This window comes from Psilocybe cubensis, chromosome 9, assembly GCF_017499595.1.
Source record: "Psilocybe cubensis strain MGC-MH-2018 chromosome 9, whole genome shotgun sequence".
Taxonomy (NCBI): domain Eukaryota; kingdom Fungi; phylum Basidiomycota; class Agaricomycetes; order Agaricales; family Agrocybaceae; genus Psilocybe; species Psilocybe cubensis.
This window is the reverse complement of record NC_063007.1, coordinates 1,706,492-1,728,745: the sequence shown is the minus strand read 5'-3', so window position 1 is coordinate 1,728,745 and position 22,254 is coordinate 1,706,492. Positions and strand designations below refer to the sequence as shown.

Genomic DNA, 22,254 nt, shown 5'->3' with positions numbered 1-22,254 from the left:
GAGTTTGTGGATTTTATGAAGAACTTCAGTGATGCTGTGAATCTGAAAGCCTCTGCTAGTATATGCTGTTGCCGTTAAATATTTTTTCAATGCCAGGAAGTGTCGGCTCACCACACGTTACAGCTATAAATGGACTAAGCAATTATTGCAATAACATCACCAGAATTGCACGAACCGAATTTTGCCAGGACAAAGACGCTAGGAATGGATACTAGAGTGATATTTCCACGGCTGACTAAAGGGCATCGGTAAGTTGTTGCACTGAGAGAATCATATAAGGAATGGACTCGCGTTTTGCGATACGGAAGACGAAAAATCCTTGAACTCCGAGACAAACCATACCCTAGATTGAATCCGATCAGTACGAGGAATAAAGATTTGCTGAGCAGCTCCACCTCCAAAAAAGCCTGGACCTATTTCAACTCGGTGTTAATTAAAGTATTAGGAGATGCACAGCTGACAACATATTACCACTAAGCTCCATATGTGGTGATCGAGGGCAGCGGGATTAAAGTAATTCTGAAAGCTTGATTGAGAGGAAATACAAAGACCATGTCATGTCAAAGCTACCTGGATGAGGAAGTAATATACTAAAAAGCCAATTTTAGCATGTTGGATATAGAAAAAGGTGGATAGGTCCCCCACTTGACTGGCAAATGACGATCTGGTGGACGGTGTCTAATACCCTGCATTCGAAGACCAGAAGAGTCATACATTCAATGTCATTTAATTGGCTAGTAGTAGTACAAACCATACAGCAGCGACCTAAATAAAAATGACGTAAATTCTCTATGTTATCCAAAACGGCGCAGGTGAACTCACCAGTGCCTTCAATCCAACTCTGTCTTTGGGGTAAGAGATATGGTACCTGATAGCCATTAGATATGTGAATCGTGAGTAATGCGCAAGACGATCACCAATAGACCTGAGCCGTTGCTATTCCCCAAAGCCTGTATCACAGATCACGGTCCGGTGAGTCTAGCTTACGCAAAGACATTGAAGGTTTCTTAAAAGTTACGCGGCGGCTAATATCACTCCGATAAGCAGCGCACCAAAGGTGTTGTCGAGCTTAGGGAGAGCAGAGTGCGAGGACATGGAGCAAGATGTGATCAAGTGGCAAGCCCGAGCGAAAGAGTCTCAGGCCTTCAATCCTTGTTTTATGAAAGGAGGGCCGTCGTATCAACTCACAATCCAAATTTACTCGCTGTGACGGTCATTTCTTTCGAAGAATCGAAGGGCTTCTCGCTATCCCTATCCAATGTATCGATTGATATTGTCCGCTTCGAGCGGTCCTAACTGGTCAAATGTGGATACTGATTTTTTATGTTTTGACTCCACTAACCAGCTATAGTATGCAGTCTCCGAGTATCTTAAAATTCGGTTCAACGCAAATTCTCGACCATCCGAATGACCGAAGATGCCGACTATTGATGGCACTATGCGATATATAGGCCGAATGCCTGTCAGGTACACGGCATTAGAAGCACGCCATTGGGAACATTGACCAAGTATATGGCACCTGATGTCTGGTCCCTTGAGAGAAATCTTGTGAGTACCAACTATCATGTCTGAATAGAGTCTTCGACATCCCCACATTTTGTCAGCATCGTGAATCATGCCATGAGTGCCTTTGAGCCTCTCCTAGACCAAGATATTGTCCTGGAACTACGCTTGTTAGGTTCGCAGAAACCTGGACTGAAATGACACTGCATATTACGTTCGTATTTCTTCAAAGCTCCTCCGGATGAAATGTTCTTTCGGGCACCTATCAGGCAAGACATGGATCCATATGCCATTCGGAAACACTTCGCACCATAGACAAGTTGATTACCACGTTGTCCTCTCAATGAAGTTCAATCTGCATTTCGTGTGATGAGACACATGTCAGTGTATCTGTCAAGCACTCGAGACGTTTGCTGCCGTCTTCTACTGACGTGAGCAGGTAAAAGCCAAGTGGCAGAAAGTTTTCCCTCCAGCAAACCACTCGCAAGTGCAGAGATACATATCGAAGGCAGATTTTGTACTCCTGTTGGTTCGTTGATTGACGTAGCGCCGATTGGATGTGAATAGCTTTTAAGTGAGACTTTGCCGCAGTCTCGGACAGGCCCTCGTGGCTTCATTAATGTGCTGATGACCTTTCTTTAGATAGACTTTTTGCATGGAGCGCCAAAGATAGCTAAGAAAAACATAACCTCGTTTAGAGGGAGATGATCTATAACATAAACTGTACTCACTAGAAACAATCCAGAAGAGTTGTGTATGAATGCCTGAGAGAAGATAGAAAGAGAACCAGTGTCGTAGATACGCGGGAAGAATAGCTCAATATCGGCAGCAGCTCAGGTGCCCGCTGCGCAGATAAAGTAGAGTAGAGATATATCAATGTTTCAAGCAAGGTCCATGAAATGAGCCCCCTGTATGTGTGCGTATTGCGATTGAGAGATCTTGGGATTTTTTAGACATTTGTCCATCAATGATACGAAACGTCCTACGCAATCAGCATGGTTATTTTGTCAATGTTCTCGAGCCTACCCAAGGTTGAAAGCCAATTCAATTGCGTGGGTATTGAACATGGTCCATTCAAGCTCTACGGCGACGAAAGATATTCCGTCGTCTGCCATCCCAACCTGAGTAATCCAAAGGAAGTGGGGGAAAATGGTTGACTTTCGGCGAATATCGATTAAGTTGCGAGATGGGTACCAAGATTAGCAGATAACCTCCTTCAGCTGTTTTCCAAAAGTAACTCTGTGACTTGAAAGTGGTTTATGGTATCGTTCCTGACACTGAAAGATACGTTGAAGCTTTCGAGATCGGAGAAAAGTCGGTGAGTCAAAGGAAATTAGCAAAACGAAAAACCAGTCGTAGTCGTTTGTTATTGCTTGCCTATAGCTTAGTCATACTTATTCAATCTCCGACGTATCCCGACCGGCACGCGGAAGCAGGTCGCCCCTAAGGCAAACTTGCAGGACAAACAGGGGCTGCTTTCAAGATGATCCACATGATGAATTCCTCCACCGGTTCATGCCAACTACTTAGTTAAAGTTTAGTTGGACCCCGTTATGGACATAGGCTACTGTATAATTTGACAAGAATTGCGTGAATAGTCAATGAATAGTTTGAGTTCGATGATTTGAACATCTTGATGTTTACTACGTATTGCTTCTGACAGTCCCGAAATGAGTCTATCATTAATCCTTACAGAATAATAGCTCAGGTTAGAGTCCGTAGCGTCCAAGTACTCCATGTTGAGGTACGTCTCCGCGACCTAGTTGCTTAATTTTATGTCCTACAAATACGGCTACTTCATTCTAATACAAGAAACTCTTTTTCAATTGCATCCAAGACCATATGAGTGAGTTTAGAGTCCATTGCGGCAATTCATCACAGCCATGTCGGATGGGAGATTCCATGTCAATATAATGCTAACTCCGCGATAACATTAGCGGGGTATATTTGGCTCGTGGGCGAGAAAGAAATGGTTTGAAGGGAACGACTGTGCGGCCTCTACAGGATATTCTCGATTCACCTACTACCATAACAATGCTCCAATAGTCTAAAAAACGCTTTTATGTAACACAGAAAGCACAGATTGAATAAAACCCTGCCTTTAATATGTCCAGGCTGTTCTCGACTTCCGGCGCTTAAAATAGAAATTCTCAGGTACTTGTGCGTCAACTAACGGGGTCTGCATGGATTGCGGCCAATGGCTAGGCACAATGAGCCTATAAAGGCTGCATACAAGAATGCTTATTTGTCGAGGAGACGTGAATATTTGACGCCCATCAATGTGGGAATAATTTTTCAGCTTGAATGCCTTTCGTCTTCAATTTCTTGTAAGAGTATTAAATAAAATATATTCTCCAACCATTGGATACTATCTAGATGCTCATGCAGCAGCTGGGCCTGGAATTCAACCAATTCTCGTTGAGGCATAATACCAGGAACATTTTGGTATACATTAATTGACTTGGTCTTTAAATAATCTCTGCAGGTACGCCGGAGAGAATGGATCAATTTATACGTCCCTAGTTGCTTTCTATAAACTGATGCAGTGCTTCAATATAAACTGTCGTTCGTATAAAATATTCAAGTCACTTCAATGACTTGCCAATCATCGTTCGTCTTCAGCCCATCGCACCCCACTTCTCATGGCTTCCGTGAAGGCAATATATGCGTGTGTCATGGGAGCCCTTAGCGCCTCAGCACATCCTCTGCCAATTCTACACCGCCGTGGTATCGACCCCTCATCCGACGCCTGGTCAGAGACAATCGCTGGCATCGGTCCCCTCATCTTGCTCGTGGGCGAACAATCAACAAAGCAGCTGCTTTGTACCGTCACAGGTTTGGCGAACGCATTCTCCCTTGCTACGGCCCCGCTGGGTCTCTTGTCCATCGTCACAAGCTTGATCAGGCTGTGCGGACTTGAGAAATTAAGAGCTTTTATTGGACATGATCTTGAAGCAAGGACCGTGGCCGCGGTGGAGATGACAAGAGTTAATTGCGGAGGGGTGTACGCTGAGTTGGTGGATGGATACTTGAAAAGGAATACGAATGGGAATCCGGCAGGAGTCGCTATCGAGATCTCGATGCTTGAAGGAAATTTTGACACCCATAATCAAGAGGTAGTGAAACAGGTGATGGAATGCGATTCGTACCAAGCAAGAAAACGGAGGAAAGGAATACCGGATGATTGCGCACAGATTCACTGGTGTACCCAAATTGTAGACCCCAACACTACTGCAGATACTGTGGACAAAATTGTTGACATGCTTACATCAATTCACGGAATAGATTCGACGTGTCCAAAACTGCAAAGGTTTCGCACCCGGCTTAGACAACCATGTACGCAATATTAATGCGCTCAGATTTCTGAGTCAACTGACTCCTTCCAGATAGAAAAGCATCAAGGAAACCCACAAGAGATATGCCGTTCAAACCGGAAACATTGAATATTGATTTTTCCCCTCCTCACAGTACCATATCTTTTGACGACGCAGCCATGAAGCTGACATATGTTTTGTCATTCGACGCCGTTTCCGAGTTCTCTACGACGGCATCTCCTTCCAATGTCGCCACTGCGGTTCAAGGTTTAGCCTCGATGGCAACAATCCTCGCAATGCAATTCCTCACACTATGGCAGGAAAACTGGATCCCCTCTTCTGGATGGATATTAACGTTTCTTGGCTACCTGGGAATAGTTCTTGGTGTAATTGGAGGGTCCCTGATGATTCAGTCGTCCTGCGAACACATAACACTAAACACCATGAGTTCATGTAGCACCGCGAATTGGGTCGATGGTATCATTGCCTCAACGCTTGCGCCGGAATCGATGGACACGTCGGGGAATCCACTGTGGTCCACCACAACGCATCGACCCCAGAGATTCGAAGCTGTATGGCGGAAAGAGGTCACGCTTCGGACAAGTCAAATTGCCTCGGCGATGGCATTCTTCCTGGTAGTGTCCTATGTATGCCATTACCTGGGTCTCAGAGCACTACCTTGGTGGGTGAGCAGTGGAGAACTGTTGATCTGCCTCCTATCTGCGTTTGTGAGGTCCGTTCTGAAGGACGCACAAGCGCAGTTTAAGACAGTGGAGGGTGTGAAGATGGACAGACGTTGTTTTTCTACCGGGGTGATCCGTGTCCAGGACTCGGAAAGAATACAGCCAAGTTTACGAAGACCCAACAGTATAGACGTGCGCGCATACGATCAGCATTTCGTCAGCATCCAGACACCTATAGACGGGGAACGAATCGCGTGGTACATCGCCAGAGAGCACGTTAAAAACAGAGCCTTTCGATTGCAGATTCACCAGCTGACCGGACTGTTCGTTCAAGTGGTGGACGATCCGAAGTCGTACAATAATCTGGTGGTTTTTGTGTCTTTCAGAGGTGGCGTTCTTGTGGAAGAGGGATTGGCATATCCAGATAACAGGATGACGATTGCATTCCGCTGTGCTCCGCTGGACCTTGGAGCTCCAACACCTCTTCTCGCTCGTGCGCTCATGAGACAGCCAAGGTGGATGGTAGAGCATGAGGAGATGAAATCGAGGGGTATGCCCCTAGGAAACGTCTACATTTTTTCCATCAACTCGATGATGAACTGGTGGACGATATCGGAGGACAGAAACGATATGGCAGATTTTCAGAAACATCTAAACTGGCCGATGCTTTTGGTCAATGTGGCATTTTTTATGTCTATTTTCTCGGACTTGGAGTCTGATCCAACAGATGTACGCTTGAAGGGTGCATTTCAGGAACTGGATAATCGCCTTACCTTTAGCGCCATTGAGAAGGAGGTGTCAGAAGGAATTGTGGGCTATATGCAAAATATAGTTCAGGTGGGATCAGATAAGAAAGATAACTGAACTTATCCACCTATGAAAGGAGAAAGACTATATATCCTACAGCCGCGCAAAGATTGTAAAGGAAGGCAAGTGGTGGTGGTTTCATCGATTTCTGTTTGATTTTTGCCATGGTAGACTACAGCTGACTAATCTCAAAATTGAAACTGTTTCTTTGTAAAACTCCCTTATGGAAATTTTGTGGTATATACACAGTAGATTTCTATAAAATCCTGAGAACTTGCTCTAGTTTTTGAAGGATAATTTTGTTTTCCTCTTCCGAGCCAATTGTGATGCGGAGGCACCCAGCACACCCTGGTTCATTTCCACGATACCTGACAACAACACCATTCTCCTCCGCTAGTGAGCGATATATCTTGTTGGCACGTTCACTGGAAGGTTCCCCTTGACGATTTTCGAGAATAGGGATCAAAACAAAATTTGCGTCGTTGCCACCGATGCTTTTTCCAACGCCGAGATCGGTAAATCTAGGTTCAGACAGCGCAGCGAGCATTTTTGCACGACTGGCTACAATGGTCTGTGCCTTGGCACGCATGCTAGCAATAGATTGTGGTGAGAGGGCAGAAAGTGCGAGATGGGCGGTAGGAGTGGAAATGTTGTATGGAGCTTTAGTATTTGTCAGTACTTGAATGAGAGGCGGCTGTGCTAGAGCAATTCCAAGGCTGTATGAAAATAAATGGAAATTCAAGGGCAATATGCGATGAAGGCTCACCGGATAGCAGCTAGCCCAAAACCCTTGCTCAAAGTCTGCAGCACACACACGTTAGCATACTCTTTGACGAGGCTGACGGCACTTTGCTTCAGGGGATCCTCTGTGAAGTCGATGTAAGCTTCGTCCACAACGACTATTCCCTTGAAATCGGAGAATTCTAGCAGGGAGCGAATGGAAGAAATTGGAATTAATGTGCCAGTAGGATTGCCTGGAGAGCACAAGAAGATGAGTTTGATGGAAGGGTCAGCCGCGACGGTCTTTTTGATCTGTATGCAAGCATAAGAGGGGTAACAATCGAACAAATCCAAGAAAAACGCGTACCTGATCAACCTGAGCGCTAAATCTTCCTCGTTCTCCCCCCTCTCCCTGATCTCCTGAAAGCTCGAGTGGCACGCGTACAACACCGATGTCATTTACTTGAGCGCATACCCCGTACATCCCATAGGTGGGTGGTGTTGTTAGAATTTTCTCCGTTCTTCCGGGCACAACACAGACACGCATAAGAAGGTCGATGACTTCATCGGAGCCTACACCAAGGAATATGTGGTCCGCGCCTGTGTCCTCATCCGACGTCGATGAAGGTGAGGATGAACCCAGCCCTCGAAGAGCCGCGATCCGCGACTTGATCAAAGGGTGAGAAGGATCAGGATATCGATTCAGATTGAGACTCAGGGTGTCTTGTGCTCCTTCAATTTCTCCTTCGATAGAGTGTCCTAGAGAATTTTCGTTGGCGTCGACTAGAATTCCGGTGCTGTAATCATCGCGAGCACATCGATAGGGTTGTAATGAGAGAATGTTCGGTCTTATAACCTTTTCAATGTCAAAGTGAGCAGGGTATACGGATTTTTTAGTGGGCTTTAGACCAAGGATAGGCATTGGGCTCGTTGTCAGAAGAAAGAGAAAATAAGAATTAGTAGATGAGAGTCTCGAGACGAGTCATAAAATTAAAAGTTGTAGATAAGATAAGATTCCATCAATTCACACGTTCGTCGGCCGATAACAGCGCTCGAGCCTCGTCGCTCGACCTACACCCATCAAGGTTCAAGATGGATAGAAAGACATCCTACAAACTACCACCCACGACGATTAGAGACAAGCTTGTTTCGCAAGAAATCAGGAGAAACAAGGTATGCTTTTTTATCTCGACATGGACTTGATTTTGATGCTCTATTGCAAAGTAGGCACTTGAGGAACAAAGACGTGTTCGTTCTTTTCTCGTTATCGCTGTCTAGTTCTGAGAGTGATATTTTGACTTATGAATAGCGTAGAGCGAACAAAATCGATTCCGCACGCCAACTTGATCTTTTCGCTGATCTCAATTTGGGACCCTCGGACGATGAAGACGCCAAGATTGACGAGGAGGACACTCAAGAACCGGAAATCAGGCCTGATCCTGGTTCAATTGCACATTATGCAGCTATGCTCAAGGTTGAACCTGAAGATGCTATCAGTGCATCCCCGTCGACAGCGACCATCGATACACGTGTTCCAGTGCCACTCAACACCGACACGCCAATTGAAACTGAGACGTCGAAGTCCACAGGCAAGAAAAAGTCAAGAGGCGGTCCTAATAGGCAAAAGCGACGGGCGAAAAAAGCTAGCAAATGGGCTGATCGATGCATGTATGCTGAACTTCTCGAAATGAGTGCTGACGATCCTTGGGTCTCATCCGACCAGAGCAATGCCAACGCATTCAATGATGGATTACCGAGTGACTTAGAGAGTGCTTGGGTTGCGGTTGCGCCCGTTCCAGTTGGAAAAAGGTGTCTGGCAGTAACTCAACAATCAGCAGGTGTTGCAGGTGTGGGTATGTACTCTTTCACGCCTTTTGAATCCATGCAATGCTGAAATGTTCTCAGTGCCAAATACCACTTTACGCTCACGGTTACTCGGAAAAACTCTCCTCCCTCGATTCCCCTCGAATCTACCACCTCTCACTGTTTTAGACTGTATTTTAGATGATAAATGGCGCGAAAACGGGATTCTGCATGTTCTCGATGTGGTGAAGTGGAAAGGCCAGGACGTAGCAGATTGTGAGGCAGGCTTTCGGTGAGTTCTCATCATATTTGTTGTCACTGTTCTTTACATACATGTAAAAGATTTTGGTGGCGTGATACGCGCCTCGCTGAATTGGCGCAGTCATCGCCTCCGTCTTCCATAAACTTTCTTCTGAATCAAAAAGCCTCCTCATCAACATCTGCTGAGTGTTTTCAAAAATATCTCTTCCCCTATCCAACAACCTTCATTCCTGTACCCTATCATGCCACCACCACACTGTCCGCTCTCGACAACATCATCATTCCGGCAGCGAGAAGTTGGCGCCAGGTCAGTATATCTGTTCCAACTTCATCAAATTGGAATGGTCTCGGTGAAGGAGGCATGGAGATTGAGCCTTCGGGCTCCTTAAATGCACACATTCCCTTTCAACCGCATATAGCGCTAACATCGACGGAGACTGCTATCAAACCAGACGGAATGCTTCTTTACGTAGCTGAAGCGAGCTACGAACCTGGGACAAGTCCTTTGAGTAGCTGGATTCCGATTCGGGGATATGACATTGACGGTGAAGAAAACGTTCATCGAGAAAGCGTATCTCAGGATGCACAAATTTGCGCCAGTCACAGGGAAATACCCGAAGGACCCCTCGATCTGTTCCAGAGGTGCGTGGTCGTCCTTTTTGTACTTCGTTCAAGTCCTCATTTTGAACTTGTTTTTGAGGCTGGTGCGAAGACGACTGACCATGCAACTTTCTACTGGAATGACGTGCCAGCAATCCTCTCCTTTTGGAGTATTGGCGGTAAACACTCCAGGAGGCGGGGCGTCTATGGTTTCTAATGGAAATGTTGTCGATGTTGACATGGATATATAATAAAGTACGATCTACATGCTCTGTTTATCACCTAAAACCCTCTATCTATATACTGACATCAGACCTCGACACCAAGTTGTTTGTTATAAGGTTTACCTTGAAAGCGTGAAGGTACGAATGTTTTAATTTCTGGCTGACTACGTTTTTCGATAGCAAACGATTTAACATGCATCATCAAACGACGGCAATGGGGTGGAGGAAGGCCAACCTAATCATAAAAGACCAAAGCTCTCAGTTCGATTGATTCTCTTGGGATTGCTTCCTCAGGTGTAGAGGGATCCTTGAATCCGGTGTGCGGTGTGTACACGGCAACGCTCCCGTCTTGGATCGAATCGAAACTATAAACTATCGGTTAATCCTCCTAAGACAAGGGGACCGCGCTCGAGGTGCCACTCACCATTTAATCAGCACAATTTCATCCGGTGTCATGCCACGAAGGTATTTCCACTTGTGATTGGGATTATACTTGACTCCCAAGGTCTCTCCCTCACGGTCAGGGAATATGAGAGCCACGGGCACAACGTCAACTGGATCGACGCTTCTGTAGTCGCAGAGGGCGAGGGGCCAGTCGTAAGCGGCGTGATGGATGGGTCGCCAGAGATTTATAATTTGGAAGCGCTGCTCGAGCAGTTTGGGGACTTCGTCAACTGGCATGTGTCGATGCACGCGTGCGATAGAAGCAGGAGCTGATTGGTCGATGTGCACTTGGGGAACAGGCCCGTTCACTGACTTTTGCTGGAGCTCGGGGAGATGCTTGCGGATGGCTTGCAGTATTCAAATGAGAATTTGATTCTGGAAGAAGCTTGAAAAAACTTACTGTGATCAAAGATCTCCACCCGAGTGGCCCCTGTCAACTTTTTGATAAGCTCGACGCTCTCGGGGTAGTATTCTGCCTTTATCTCTTCGTCGTTTACGAATGAGGTGTGGTTTGAAGTATGCTGGAAGAACTGGAAACCGGTTTTATCGAGCGACACTGTCTCTTCTTTCCCGCGCAGATTCTCGATAACAATATTGGACCTTTCATCACCACTCCAGTTTCTCTTGAAGCTACGGTCGCCAGTCTCAGGGTCGGTGATGACCTTTTGATAGGGTTTTTCTCCATCTACGGGAGGGCTGAAGTAGGATAGGGTCGTGGTCACAGTAGTTGGCGATGTAAGTCCCGGCATTTGTAAACTTGACTCGAACTTGGATGCTTATGGATGATGTATGTTGGTAGATGGCGTTTATGATGAATGCTTTTTATACCTTGAAAATCACTGGCGAATTATATATTATTCAGAACATTAGTCAGTCGTTGTCCTTTTGTAATGCTTTGGAGCTATCCTAATTGATCGCAGCGGGATTCGATAGTTTCATTTACTGTCTTTCTTGCGTGCTTTGAACAGATACCATAACCATAGCTTCTCAAATGCTTATTCATCGACGAAGGGTATTTTATATCCGACTTCGTGGGAGACAATGCTTTGAAAGCAGACATTTATCACACACACGGGTCCTAAGTCCGACGTACTGTTCACATAAATACCTCTTCCTCCATTCAAACATTGATTAACGACGCCAGAGATGTCGCGACGCTGTCTACCAAGCTTTCCATGTATTTTCGAGCTCATGAACGGATGCAGGAGAAATGGTGAGTAGAACATCCCATTAAACAGGACTTTGAATGGACTATGGGGGGGTTGAAGCCATTAGTATTCACAGAATTCCATCCAAAAGTTCTTAAAAAGTTGCGATTCGATTTACAAAGCTGGAAACAAAATGCTGGAACAGTCAAGGTCATTGACTTGTAGGCGGTGTACACCTGTCACTTCATCCATAGCGCACGATTACTCTCAATGTATTCCGCTAAAGTATGCTTCCCCACATACTTCCGATCTTCACTCTCGTAGAAGAATTTCTCTTCTCCTCCGTCTGCAATCAAGTGTTCCACGCGAGCGAGATGGGCGGCGTACTCTGGACTGAGAAACTGTTGGAACATCTCTGTCTGCTCCTCAACCGTTCGCCTTTTGTGAGTGATTTTACGGCCAACGGCGGAAGAAATCATTGAGGCAACCTAACACAAAGAATTTCTCCACGTCAGTCGACCCAGGGTATCATCAAGAAGGCTTATACATGCCTCGTCATATGAATAAAGATTTGGTCCAATAACAAAAATATCCTTATTGAGGCTTTCCTCAGCTGTTAGTGCTATAAAAGCAGCAGCAGCAATATCTTTGACCGAGACAAAGGGTACTTTTCCGTCTTCTCCTGATGATGCTATCTCGTCGTCGTCTCTGATACTTGGCTGTAGATCCGTTCCAAAGTTCTCTGGACAGACCTTGTATCAGCCAACTGCCCATTGGGTCCTCTGCAATACCATAATTCCCGCTTACCAATGAACCACGTTGGCCTAAGAATAGCATAGTCAACTCCAAGATCTAGTAGGTACTGATGCACCTTTCCAAGTGGTACATCTTTGGGGTTGGTTTGTGTTGTCGTAAGCCCAACAAACCTTTTGACCCCTCTCGATAAAGCGATATCAATGAAGGGTTTTACGCGTGGAAAGATGTCGAATGCTGGTGGGTCGATAAGGAACACTTTATCGATATTGGAATCGGATTGGAAGGGTGCTTCGAAGGTTTCCGGCTTAAACCAGTCAAATTTTATTGCCTTGTAGGGCGCTGGCGCTGTGCCCTTGCGAGAAGTGATGAGGAAAGAATAGCCCGAGTCATGGAGGAGTCCTGCCAAAGCGAGACCGGTTTTTCCTGTTCCACCTGTTATGAGGATTGTCATGATCTTTCTGTGATTATGTGAAAGATGCTCCCTGAGGCTTGACGCAGATGTAGATGGTTTATCACTGTTGTTTACCTTGTCAGGGGCCATGTGACACTGACAGCCATGAGAAGAACGAAAAGAGTGTAAGTCTATGACTTTTTTTTTCTTTTTTGAATCTGTTTATTATCGTGCAACAAGCAAACAAAAAGTGCTAAGACGCACGGGTGCAAGAGAGTACCACCTGAATTGAAAAACTTGTGTAAGTATAACATACACAAATTGTGTTCTTTGTGTGTAATTTTTACTTACAGAAAGTGCTGTTTGTATGACTTACAGAAAATGTGTATGTTTTACTAACACCGGACAAAGACAATATGCATAATTTAGGTGCTTATTCTACTTACAGGTTACTTACAGTAATTGTGTTTGGTTGGCATCTAGCCACTAAACACAATATGTCTTTGTCAAATCTTTATTTTCCTGACACATGTAAGTTGAACATACACCTAAACTTACATAAGACATGTAAGTTTACTGCTGTATGTTCAGCTTACAGCAGTCGGCGCCCGCAGTGCTAGGTGGAAGCTGAAGATGAAGAACTCTGAAGACTTTGTCCTGCGCCACAACTTGTGGGCAATATCTCATTACATAATTTTGTCACTTCATTAACGGGCACATGGTGTAGTTGGTTATCACGCTCGCTTAGCATTTATCCTATTGCATGCGAGAGGTGTTGGGTTCAATTCCCAATGCGTCCATTTTTTGCTATATTTTATTTAAATTATTAGTATCTCTGACCGGTTTTGAGTAGAAATACCTTGCTTTGAGTCGTTTTACACTGCTGAACAACTATCCTTGACAAGTATTCCACAAATGCTGGCCAATACCAATTTTTTCAACTCTTCGGGAATTTCCGATTGACAAATCATCTGACAGTGAAAGACGGTGACGCACAACCTTTTTTTTTTCTTCCAACGGCTTTCAAGATGACATGATCATCCGAACATTCATCTTATATTCATCCATCTTAGCCTGTATCCGATGACTACAGAACCTGCGAAATTCGTTGCGTACATTGGCTCTCAGGAGCTAGCCAAGGTCAGTTTCATATTGCCTTTTATTGCGACAGTCTCATAATGTGATGAACAGGTATCCTCATTGCTTCCCTCGAACAGGAACCGGTCGATGATTGTGCACTCCTTGATCAGCTCACTGGGGCTTTTAAACTCAAATAACCCCCATACCCCTCATAAGCGTCTGAAAGTGGTTACGCCACGAAAAGCGACCTACAAAGATTTGGCGTTGTACCACACCCGGGACTATCTGGAAGTCGTTCTCGAGAACAAGCTGCACTCCGACAACACCTGGGAATCGCGTAGTCTATCTATCGACACGGAATTTGGGCTCTCAGACGTGAATGACATTTACTCAAACTTGGATCTAATATCGCAGAACGATGGCATTCTTACACCTTTTGCTGTCTAGGATTGTCCTATGTTCCCCGGATTGGCTGATTACATTCGCCTTGTTGCTGGCGCGACACTCACTGCGGTGTCAGCTTTACAAGAAGACTTCGCAGATATTGCCCTATGCTGGGACGGAGGACGGTAGGCGTGGCTCCAATCTTAGAGCCCATCATGTATCAACAACGATCATTTATCATTCAGACACCACGCACGAAAGTCTCACGCATCTGGCTTCTGTTATGTAGCAGACTGTATACTTGCCATAATGGCGTTTAAACGCATGCAGGCGACTCCAGTGACAAATCAATCTCCGTGCCAGTCTTCTGATATTCAGCAATCCAACATAACTCATCTCAAACGAACGCGGGTGATGTACTTGGATCTTGACTTGCATTTTTCAGATGCTGTCTCGGAAGCCTTCTATTCGTCGACTGTATCCTCATTGACACCCCAAATACTGGTATTATCCTAAGCTGCTCCAAAGTCAACTACGAAAAGTTGACTTGGCTTGTCCAGACGCTCAGTATACACCACACCTCTCCCGGATTCTTCCCTATCTCAGAGCGTAGCAAGCTTCCCGACGTCCTCAGTCCTGATTTTGACCCTTTTACGCTTTCCATACCACTACGTCAAGGAGCGTCGGACGCGACCTATGCCAAAATATGGCCTCTTGTGGAACGCGTAAAGGATACATTTCGCCCTGACTACATCGTTGTACAATGCGGTGTCGACGGGTTAGCAGGAGATCCATGCTCGACATTTAACTGGTCCCTTGGCAGATCCGAAGGTTCTATGGGATGGTGTATTAAGAAGATACTGACACAATGGGCGGGGAAGAAATTGTTGCTTGGAGGAGGTGGGTGTTGGCAGCTGAATTCCCTATATTTTAACTTCCAAATTTGTTTTGACTTGATTCAAGGTGGATACAACTCCCCTAATGCCGCCAGGGCATGGGCCTATCTCACTTCCATAGCTGTAAGCTACCACCAGTCACCGACTTTTTCCGACATCTACTCATGCGTACGTACAAATTATGCCCTAGATCGGAAACCCACTGGATTTGGAAGCCCAAATCCCAGATCACACGGGATTCCCTTTATACGGTCCCTCTTTTACTGTGAGTCTCTGAGCTCTCATTCGTCTTATGATCCGACTATTGACAGGTACCTTCCTGATGCGCTATGCGCTGATACCAATTTCTCAAGCTTGATATTCCTGCAGGAAACATGACCGACCATAACACAGCCGAATACATATCATCAATTCACACCAGATTCGACGATGTACTAATAGCATTGCAACACCGACTGGGATGACATGAGCGTTTGTTGCACATTTCATATTCCCTATGTCCCATTCTTGTGAATGTAATCTATGCAGGAAGGGCACACACCGTTGCCTATCTGATGCGACAGCTTCCGATAACCATTTCCACTAACCATATTTGGAGTGTTCACTGTCCTGAAATATTTGCGCAAGTGGGAAATATTTCAGGCCCGTGCTGAGCATTATTTATGACTTATAAGGACCTACTAAATCTACACCGAATAAAAACAATGTAAAAGTTACCAACCGGCGCTAGTTTGATTCACTTGCTCGCATAAATTACATAGCCATTGTCAAGCACAAAAGACTTTTGTGCAAAGCTGTTCCAGATATAACAAAGTTGCTTTGAGATATAAGAATAGCAAGAAGTCACATAGACTCGTTCCAAAGTTGAAACTCTCTGACGGTATTACAGCCATCCGTACCATCTTGGATGTTGTCCCAGAGAAGTTTTGAAGGGCGCCTATATAATTAAGAGCGCAAAGTTTGAGTGGAAATTTACGAAATGGGCCCAGGGGGCACTACAATTGGGCCAATAGATAACTTTGAATCTGGAGACGCACAGTGATTGTTGTTCAATCTGTGTTTGTCGAGGATTGTCTCCGGTATATTCACTCTGCGGGTGAAGGGAGATCTGTCAATTAAGACAGCGCCAGTGAGAAGGGTATATTAATAATAGGCATCGTGTAAAAAGCCTCGGACAAACAAATATATGCCTTGCGGGCCTATAATATCTCCTGTATCTTGACCTTTTGTTGTTACTCGTCTTCTGTGCTATTCTTCCATCTGACTAGACGTATACACAAATTCAATCAGACAACTTACACCGGACAACATTCCTGACCGACGCGTATTTTTCCATGATGATAGCCTGATCGTCTCCGACATGGTACCTGTAGGCCTTCAGATCTTCAGTAGTTCAGACCTAACTGGCGCATTCCCAAGACATTACCTAGTCTAGGTTGCAATCCTGATCTCGGGCAATGTACAGTGCAGTCATGAAGTACAACGAGCTTTAACTTTAGGGGAGATTTTGCGTCTCAAATTCAGTACGTCGAAAGCTTGATATGAGGATATTTTCTGGACCAGTGACTCACACGCTATCTTGGCTTCTTGCTTTGTATCCGGTGTTGTTTGGGGCCTGTCCTCAATATGGAAACATAGGAATTAATTAAATCACGGAACCCTATAATGGCGCGCCGTCGTGTCGAGCTCTGGCTATTTTTGTTCTTTGTTTAAGGTTTGAACGACTGATAACTATCCATTCAGTCGCAAGTCCTGTTTAAGTGACCATAGTGAGTATTAGTGAACCTAGCAAACTGTCCTCTCCGGCCTCTGAACCTCCGTGTTTTGTTCTCAAGACGACCCTTGGATCTTAGATTTCGGCACGGTAGTAAGTATATAAACTCCATCTTTTCCTAACTAACAAGGTAACACGTTTTAGCTTTCCTTTCCGCGTCCGCCCTTTGAAAAATCTTTATTCTATACTCTTATCCTACTACGTTCCAGGTACGTAGTTTATATCTTTCTCAACTTTCAGATTATCCATTCAATTTTTCAGGCACAATGATATTTTCCGAGACATGCGAGAAAATCACCATCACCAAAGGTGTTCTTTCTGCTGATTGCAAAAAGGCCGACAAGAAGACCACCATCCATTCTTCAATCTCACTCAATGACTACATTGGAAACACCGAAGGCAAACTCACATGGGGAGGCCGAGGCTTCAGCCACCATGCTGAAGACGTCCACATTGATAATGGCGTCCTCTCAGCTAAACTGAAGTTCGGCGGGAAAATGGTAGAAAGCAAGCTTGATCTCAATCTTTACATTCAAAATCAAGACGGTATCTTGGCTGTCATCCCTAAATCTCATGCACTTGATCCGTGAGTATATTTTGCATAAATTCTACGTAACAGACTAACCTTCGAGCATGTTAGCGCCGGAAAACATCTGGCGCCGCCGGAATTATCTCGAGGTATATCTGAAGCCAGCGTTTCTAGTGTCGCCAGCGCTGCGAGTGGCAGTAGCATGTTCTCTGCCGCTTCTGCTACTTCGACCTCGACTACAGTCTCCACCACGTCTGTTAAAGAGACGAAGTCTTCTTCTTCTTACAGTACATTCTCATCTACAAAATTCCGAAGGTAAGCGCCCACTATTAAAAAGGGGTTGAAGTATCTTTCTCATGTTTTTCCTTAGCGAGAGCCAAATTTTGTTAATTGAGGAAACTTGTGCCAAGTTCGAGCTAAAGGGTACTTTCCTTCATGCCGAGTGTCATCGTATCGATGGCACGGTTGTCCACTCCAGTATCGACCTCGATACAGTTATCGGATTCTCTGATGGACATCTCCAGTGGGATGCCCAAGGATTCAGTTCCCACTGCTTCGATTACGCCATCGACGGATTCTTTTTGGTCGTCAAATACAAAGTCCACAAAGGCGACCAATACAGGATTGCTCGCCTGGACCTTCGCACCCGACTCCGAAACGCCAATGGTGTTCTCACCGTCGTCGAACTCAACAAAAAGCTTTCGGTCATGCTCAGCGAAGTCCCTTGGATGAAGTTTAAGGTCATCGCCGAGCCTGATCTCAGCGTCTTCGCCAGTCACCCCGTCATGCGAGAGACCCTTGTTAGCATTGCCGAATCCACTGTCGAACACGTCACCGTCGAAATGCACAAGATGCTCACCATCGCAATGGAGACAGCCATAACGGCCATTACTGCCTCCGCTATGAAGCACGTCTCTGCCCAGATGGAAGCACTGGTGTCTGGTGTTGTTGGTCACGCAAGCGCAAGCGCGTCAATTACAGCGGCTGAGTCTCTCCACCTATACGGTCGTGGTCAATTCAGCTCTGCTACCGTTGGTAACGGATATTCATATAGAGCGGGTTCAAACGGCCATGCTGCTCACCACGAATCTCATGGAAGTCTCCACGCTGCTCACCATGAATCTCACGGAAGCCTCCATGCTGAAGGCATTGCCCACCATGAGCACCGCGACGAACACAGCTACGCCGAGATTGCAAAACATGCCCAGGTTGCCCATGTAGCGTGATTCTTTTTCTCTATCCCGAAGATATCATTCCATTTTACAATCTCGTGTTTGGACTTTGTGACCCATCGGTATTCACTCCCAGTAATTCGTTTCTTCTGGTATATTTATATGTCAATGTCGAGTATCATAGCAATCGAGCACTTTCCCAAAGTCATCCAGCGTCATCCTCCACTTAGGATGCTGACATAAAGCGATATTCATGAGCTCCATACTCACCGTACACATTGAACCGGTGTTCTTGACGAGAGTTAATGGATGTTATGGATGTTTGCCGTTGCGCTGTGCGGTTTTGGGTTGGCTTATTACGAAAATGCTGCTGACAAATCGCTTTCAACCAATGAGAGCAAGGCGCGGTAGGCTTGTCCGCATATCAACATCCGGATGGCTCCCCCTATTTAAATCGTACACTTGTTTTAGTGGGCCACCGCGGAGCGTGGCATGACGAGTCTTTACGATTCAGCGTCACGCTTTGTAATAATATAATATATATATAATATAATATAAATATGTCCAACTTTGACGTGGATATTGGTGCAATGGACGAAGTGATATTCAGACTCCAAGGCATAGTTAGCGACAAGATGCTACCACCAATGGCAAAGCCTGCTTCGTACGTCCACTCCATTGAGGTGAATTAATTACAAATGAGGACTGTTACAGCCGCGACAGAACGGTCAAGCAACAACCATATTTACGTACCACCATTGCTATCACGGGACTCGGAGACATTGTGTTCAATAAGGTGATGGAAAAGCTAGAAGAAGTTTTCCTCCGTTTTGCAAACAATTTTCCCGCGGACAGCGTCAGCGGCTATGACCCAGTTCTTTACAAAGACACGGGTTTCAATGTTTTCCATGCGCATAGCCAATATTTCACGAAGGTATCCGCATATCAAGACAAATCTGACAACATAGGTTTTCATCCCCTGGTCGACCCTGATAACGTGTTGGCATCCATGGTAGGGGACAGTTTCATCCACGCAATCGATAACAAGGTACAGTTTCTTTGTCGGGAGATACTTCCTGACGGAACAGCCAGGTATGTTTAGAAAATACCAACAACACATCACAACCAAACTAATATCATGTTGCAACAGATATTATTCTTATAATCCTGCCTCCATACGAATTGGAGACATTGTCGAGATCAGTGTTGCCTTTGTCGCATTTCCTGCCCAAGGAAACAAGTACAAATTTGTTGTCGCTCTTTGCGGAATACTTGTCTTGGACCAGGAGGCAAGAGAGGTAAGCAATGTTACATTGAACAGTCTCATAGCCATTCATAACTTCCAACAGAAAGCTGATATTCTCAGAATGCGGTCACGCTATACTCCAGCGAAAAGACAGGTTGCTGTTTTGTGTAGGACAAAGAGGCAGCTGTACAAAGGTCAGATTGACATTGAAGACACGCAACAGAGGATGGCACATATGCGCTTAAATGAGGACACAGTCCACAATAGCAATACTATGTCCCAAGATTAATACATATGTACATAGAAAGACAAGGATATCATAAATGTGCTGAACAAATAATCAATCCATTTGTGTGAACATTGTAAATAACAAGGAATAATTTGTCAAGTCATTTTCATGACAGAAATTATCTGAAGGTGTTAGTTGGCACCCCATGGGAGAATCCTGCGTACACTGTACGCAGAATATTCCCACACTCGGCTGAATATCGGCGAGGAAGTCCGTGGGAGAATTCTACGTACACTGTACGCAGAATATTCCCACACTCGGCTGAATATCGGGAGAGGTTGACCGTGGGAATATTCTGCGTACACTGCACGCAGGATATTCCCACGCTCATCCGCAAGTCAAACTTACAAATTAAGACAAAAAGAATGAGGACGAGAACACAAGTTTATTTCGAACAAAAATTTGACTAAGGATAGAAGAAATTACAAATATCCATTCCACAAGAGGCTTTGTGGTTGAGGGCGATGCAACCAAAAAATATCTGCCTTTCTGGATAGCAAATACAAAACAGTTGCATGTACACAGTCATCTTTTTGCCTACATTACAGGAATTAAATTGACAAATACTAAAACTAAAGAGCACACACCTTATACCCCTTTCCCAGGATTTGATAGCTTTTTTGACACGCTTGTGTAATTGGTAAACATCTGCCGCTGTGTAGTGAAAATCTAATGCGATACCGCTGATGCGACGGACACCAAAATGCAAACAATCAAATTCATTGAGCAACAATGCCCATGAATTGGCTTCAACAAAGGAAGTCTGATTTGCTTTGGGTAAAAGAGGCAAAGAATAAACCCAACAATGCCTGTCGCCAACCCGTCTAATCCCAGGAGAGAACAACTCTAGATAAGGATCGTAATCCAGCACAACAAGAACATGACCACGAGATGAACTATACCCAACATTTACGTTGTCCCTGATAGACTGTATCCTGCTTTGGATATGGCGGTTCATTTTCAAAGTTTGCGATGGAATGGAAAGAACAAATTTCAAGCCACGGGAATGATATTTTGCAAGAAATTTTTGCGTGCGCTTGAGGTCGGCAGAAGGTTGCAACAGAGAGACTTGATATCCAAAGGTAGCATTTGGATACAAGCTGTACACCTTCTCAAAGGTAACAAAATTCATGACGCCGGCTGCAGTAGAACAAAATTGAAGTTAACATTGTTTTGACACATGACATTGGGGACATACTGCTATGATACCCCAAAATGCACTCTACCACCGATTGACAAGTCGTAATCAGTTGGACAAAAGAACCTTGGCACCATAGGTTAACGACCACTCCAGTGGTATTGTAATGTCGATGAAGAGGATGTTTCTGAAGGACGATTTTTTCCATTTTCAAAATTTTTTCCGCTGTGGTGTTGTCCGGATATTTGGGATGCGGCATGATAGTAAATCCAATGGACATCATCCAGGAAAGAACGGAAAGAGCATATCTGTGCTCGACATACATGTCCATGTCACCCGGAATCCATATATTAGCACGATTGATTACGAAACTTTATGTAAGTAAAGCAAGTTCTTTTCACTGCGGGCACCGACCGCTGTAAGTTAAACATACAGCAGAAAACTTACATGTCTTATGTAAGTTTCGCTGTAAGTTCAACATACAGCACATGTGTATGAAAAACAAACCTTTAACAAAGACATGTTGTATTTGGTGGCTGTATGCCGGCCAAACACAATTGCTGTAAGTAGACTGTAAATAGAATAAACACCTATATTACACAAATTCTGTTTGTCCGGTGTTAGTAAAACATACACATTTTCTTTAAGTAATAGAAACAGCACTTACTGTAAGTAAAAATTACACACAAAGAACACAATTTGTGTATGTTATACTTACACAAGTTTTTCAATTCATTTAATGGTGTAAGTCTGACATACACAAATAGTGTTCTTTGTGTGTAATTTTTATTTACAGTAAGTGCTGTTTCTATTACTTAAAGAAAATGTGTATGTTTTACTAACACCGGACAAACAGAATTTGTGTAATATAGGTGTTTATTCTATTTACAGTCTACTTACAGCAATTGTGTTTGGCCGGCATACAGCCACCAAATACAACATGTCTTTGTTAAAGGTTTGTTTCCCCGACACATGTGCTGTAAGTTGAACATACACCTAAACTTACATAAGACATGTAAGTTTATTGCTGTATGTTTAACTTACAGCAGTCGGCACCCGCAGTGTTTATCCCCACAACCCACTGTACAAAAA

General features: G+C 44.7%; 8 protein-coding genes and 1 non-coding gene across 9 annotated transcripts; 5 read left to right on the top strand and 4 right to left on the bottom strand.

Annotated features, from left to right (window-relative positions):
* Positions 1-4,145: 4,145 nt before the first annotated feature.
* JR316_0009982 (uncharacterized protein) lies at positions 4,146-6,364 on the top strand (the record flags this gene model as incomplete). Its single annotated transcript, XM_047895660.1, has 2 exons — positions 4,146-4,839; positions 4,890-6,364. 2 exons carry the CDS (start codon positions 4,146-4,148, stop codon positions 6,362-6,364), a joined length of 2,169 nt encoding a protein of 722 aa, XP_047745379.1.
* A 199-nt stretch (positions 6,365-6,563) lies between these two features.
* On the bottom strand, positions 6,564-7,949 carry JR316_0009981 (Histidinol-phosphate aminotransferase; the record flags this gene model as incomplete). The annotated part of the gene is made up of 3 exons (XM_047895659.1): positions 6,564-7,023; positions 7,074-7,339; positions 7,395-7,949. 3 exons carry the CDS (start codon positions 7,947-7,949, stop codon positions 6,564-6,566), a joined length of 1,281 nt encoding a protein of 426 aa, XP_047745378.1.
* A 170-nt stretch (positions 7,950-8,119) lies between these two features.
* Positions 8,120-9,908, top strand: JR316_0009980 (Snurportin-1; the record flags this gene model as incomplete). Its single annotated transcript, XM_047895658.1, has 5 exons — positions 8,120-8,200; positions 8,255-8,275; positions 8,337-8,880; positions 8,933-9,122; positions 9,173-9,908. 5 exons carry the CDS (start codon positions 8,120-8,122, stop codon positions 9,906-9,908), a joined length of 1,572 nt encoding a protein of 523 aa, XP_047745377.1.
* Positions 9,909-10,150: 242 nt separating this feature from the next.
* On the bottom strand, positions 10,151-11,108 carry JR316_0009979 (Hydroxylase/desaturase CTB9; the record flags this gene model as incomplete). Its single annotated transcript, XM_047895657.1, has 3 exons — positions 10,151-10,280; positions 10,340-10,706; positions 10,760-11,108. 3 exons carry the CDS (start codon positions 11,106-11,108, stop codon positions 10,151-10,153), a joined length of 846 nt encoding a protein of 281 aa, XP_047745376.1.
* A 638-nt stretch (positions 11,109-11,746) lies between these two features.
* Positions 11,747-12,804, bottom strand: JR316_0009978 (Agroclavine dehydrogenase; the record flags this gene model as incomplete). The annotated part of the gene is made up of 3 exons (XM_047895656.1): positions 11,747-11,945; positions 12,003-12,249; positions 12,315-12,804. 3 exons carry the CDS (start codon positions 12,802-12,804, stop codon positions 11,747-11,749), a joined length of 936 nt encoding a protein of 311 aa, XP_047745375.1.
* A 562-nt stretch (positions 12,805-13,366) lies between these two features.
* On the top strand, positions 13,367-13,454 carry JR316_0009977. Its single transcript has one exon. It is a non-coding gene; the product is annotated as a tRNA-Ala (tRNA).
* A 283-nt stretch (positions 13,455-13,737) lies between these two features.
* On the top strand, positions 13,738-18,543 carry JR316_0009976 (Histone deacetylase 8; the record flags this gene model as incomplete). Its single annotated transcript, XM_047895655.1, has 12 exons — positions 13,738-13,794; positions 13,846-14,109; positions 14,182-14,303; positions 14,364-14,622; positions 14,679-15,018; positions 15,082-15,137; positions 15,205-15,279; positions 16,868-16,881; positions 16,933-16,997; positions 17,050-17,374; positions 17,408-17,632; positions 17,688-18,543. The coding sequence occupies 12 exons, from the start codon at positions 13,738-13,740 to the stop codon at positions 18,541-18,543; spliced, it is 2,658 nt and encodes an 885-aa protein (XP_047745374.1).
* Positions 18,544-19,049: 506 nt separating this feature from the next.
* JR316_0009975 (uncharacterized protein) lies at positions 19,050-20,024 on the top strand (the record flags this gene model as incomplete). Its single annotated transcript, XM_047895654.1, has 4 exons — positions 19,050-19,153; positions 19,213-19,382; positions 19,458-19,581; positions 19,640-20,024. The coding sequence occupies 4 exons, from the start codon at positions 19,050-19,052 to the stop codon at positions 20,022-20,024; spliced, it is 783 nt and encodes a 260-aa protein (XP_047745373.1).
* Positions 20,025-20,446: 422 nt separating this feature from the next.
* Positions 20,447-21,421, bottom strand: JR316_0009974 (uncharacterized protein; the record flags this gene model as incomplete). The annotated part of the gene is made up of 3 exons (XM_047895653.1): positions 20,447-20,561; positions 20,612-21,164; positions 21,223-21,421. 3 exons carry the CDS (start codon positions 21,419-21,421, stop codon positions 20,447-20,449), a joined length of 867 nt encoding a protein of 288 aa, XP_047745372.1.
* Positions 21,422-22,254: the final 833 nt, after the last annotated feature.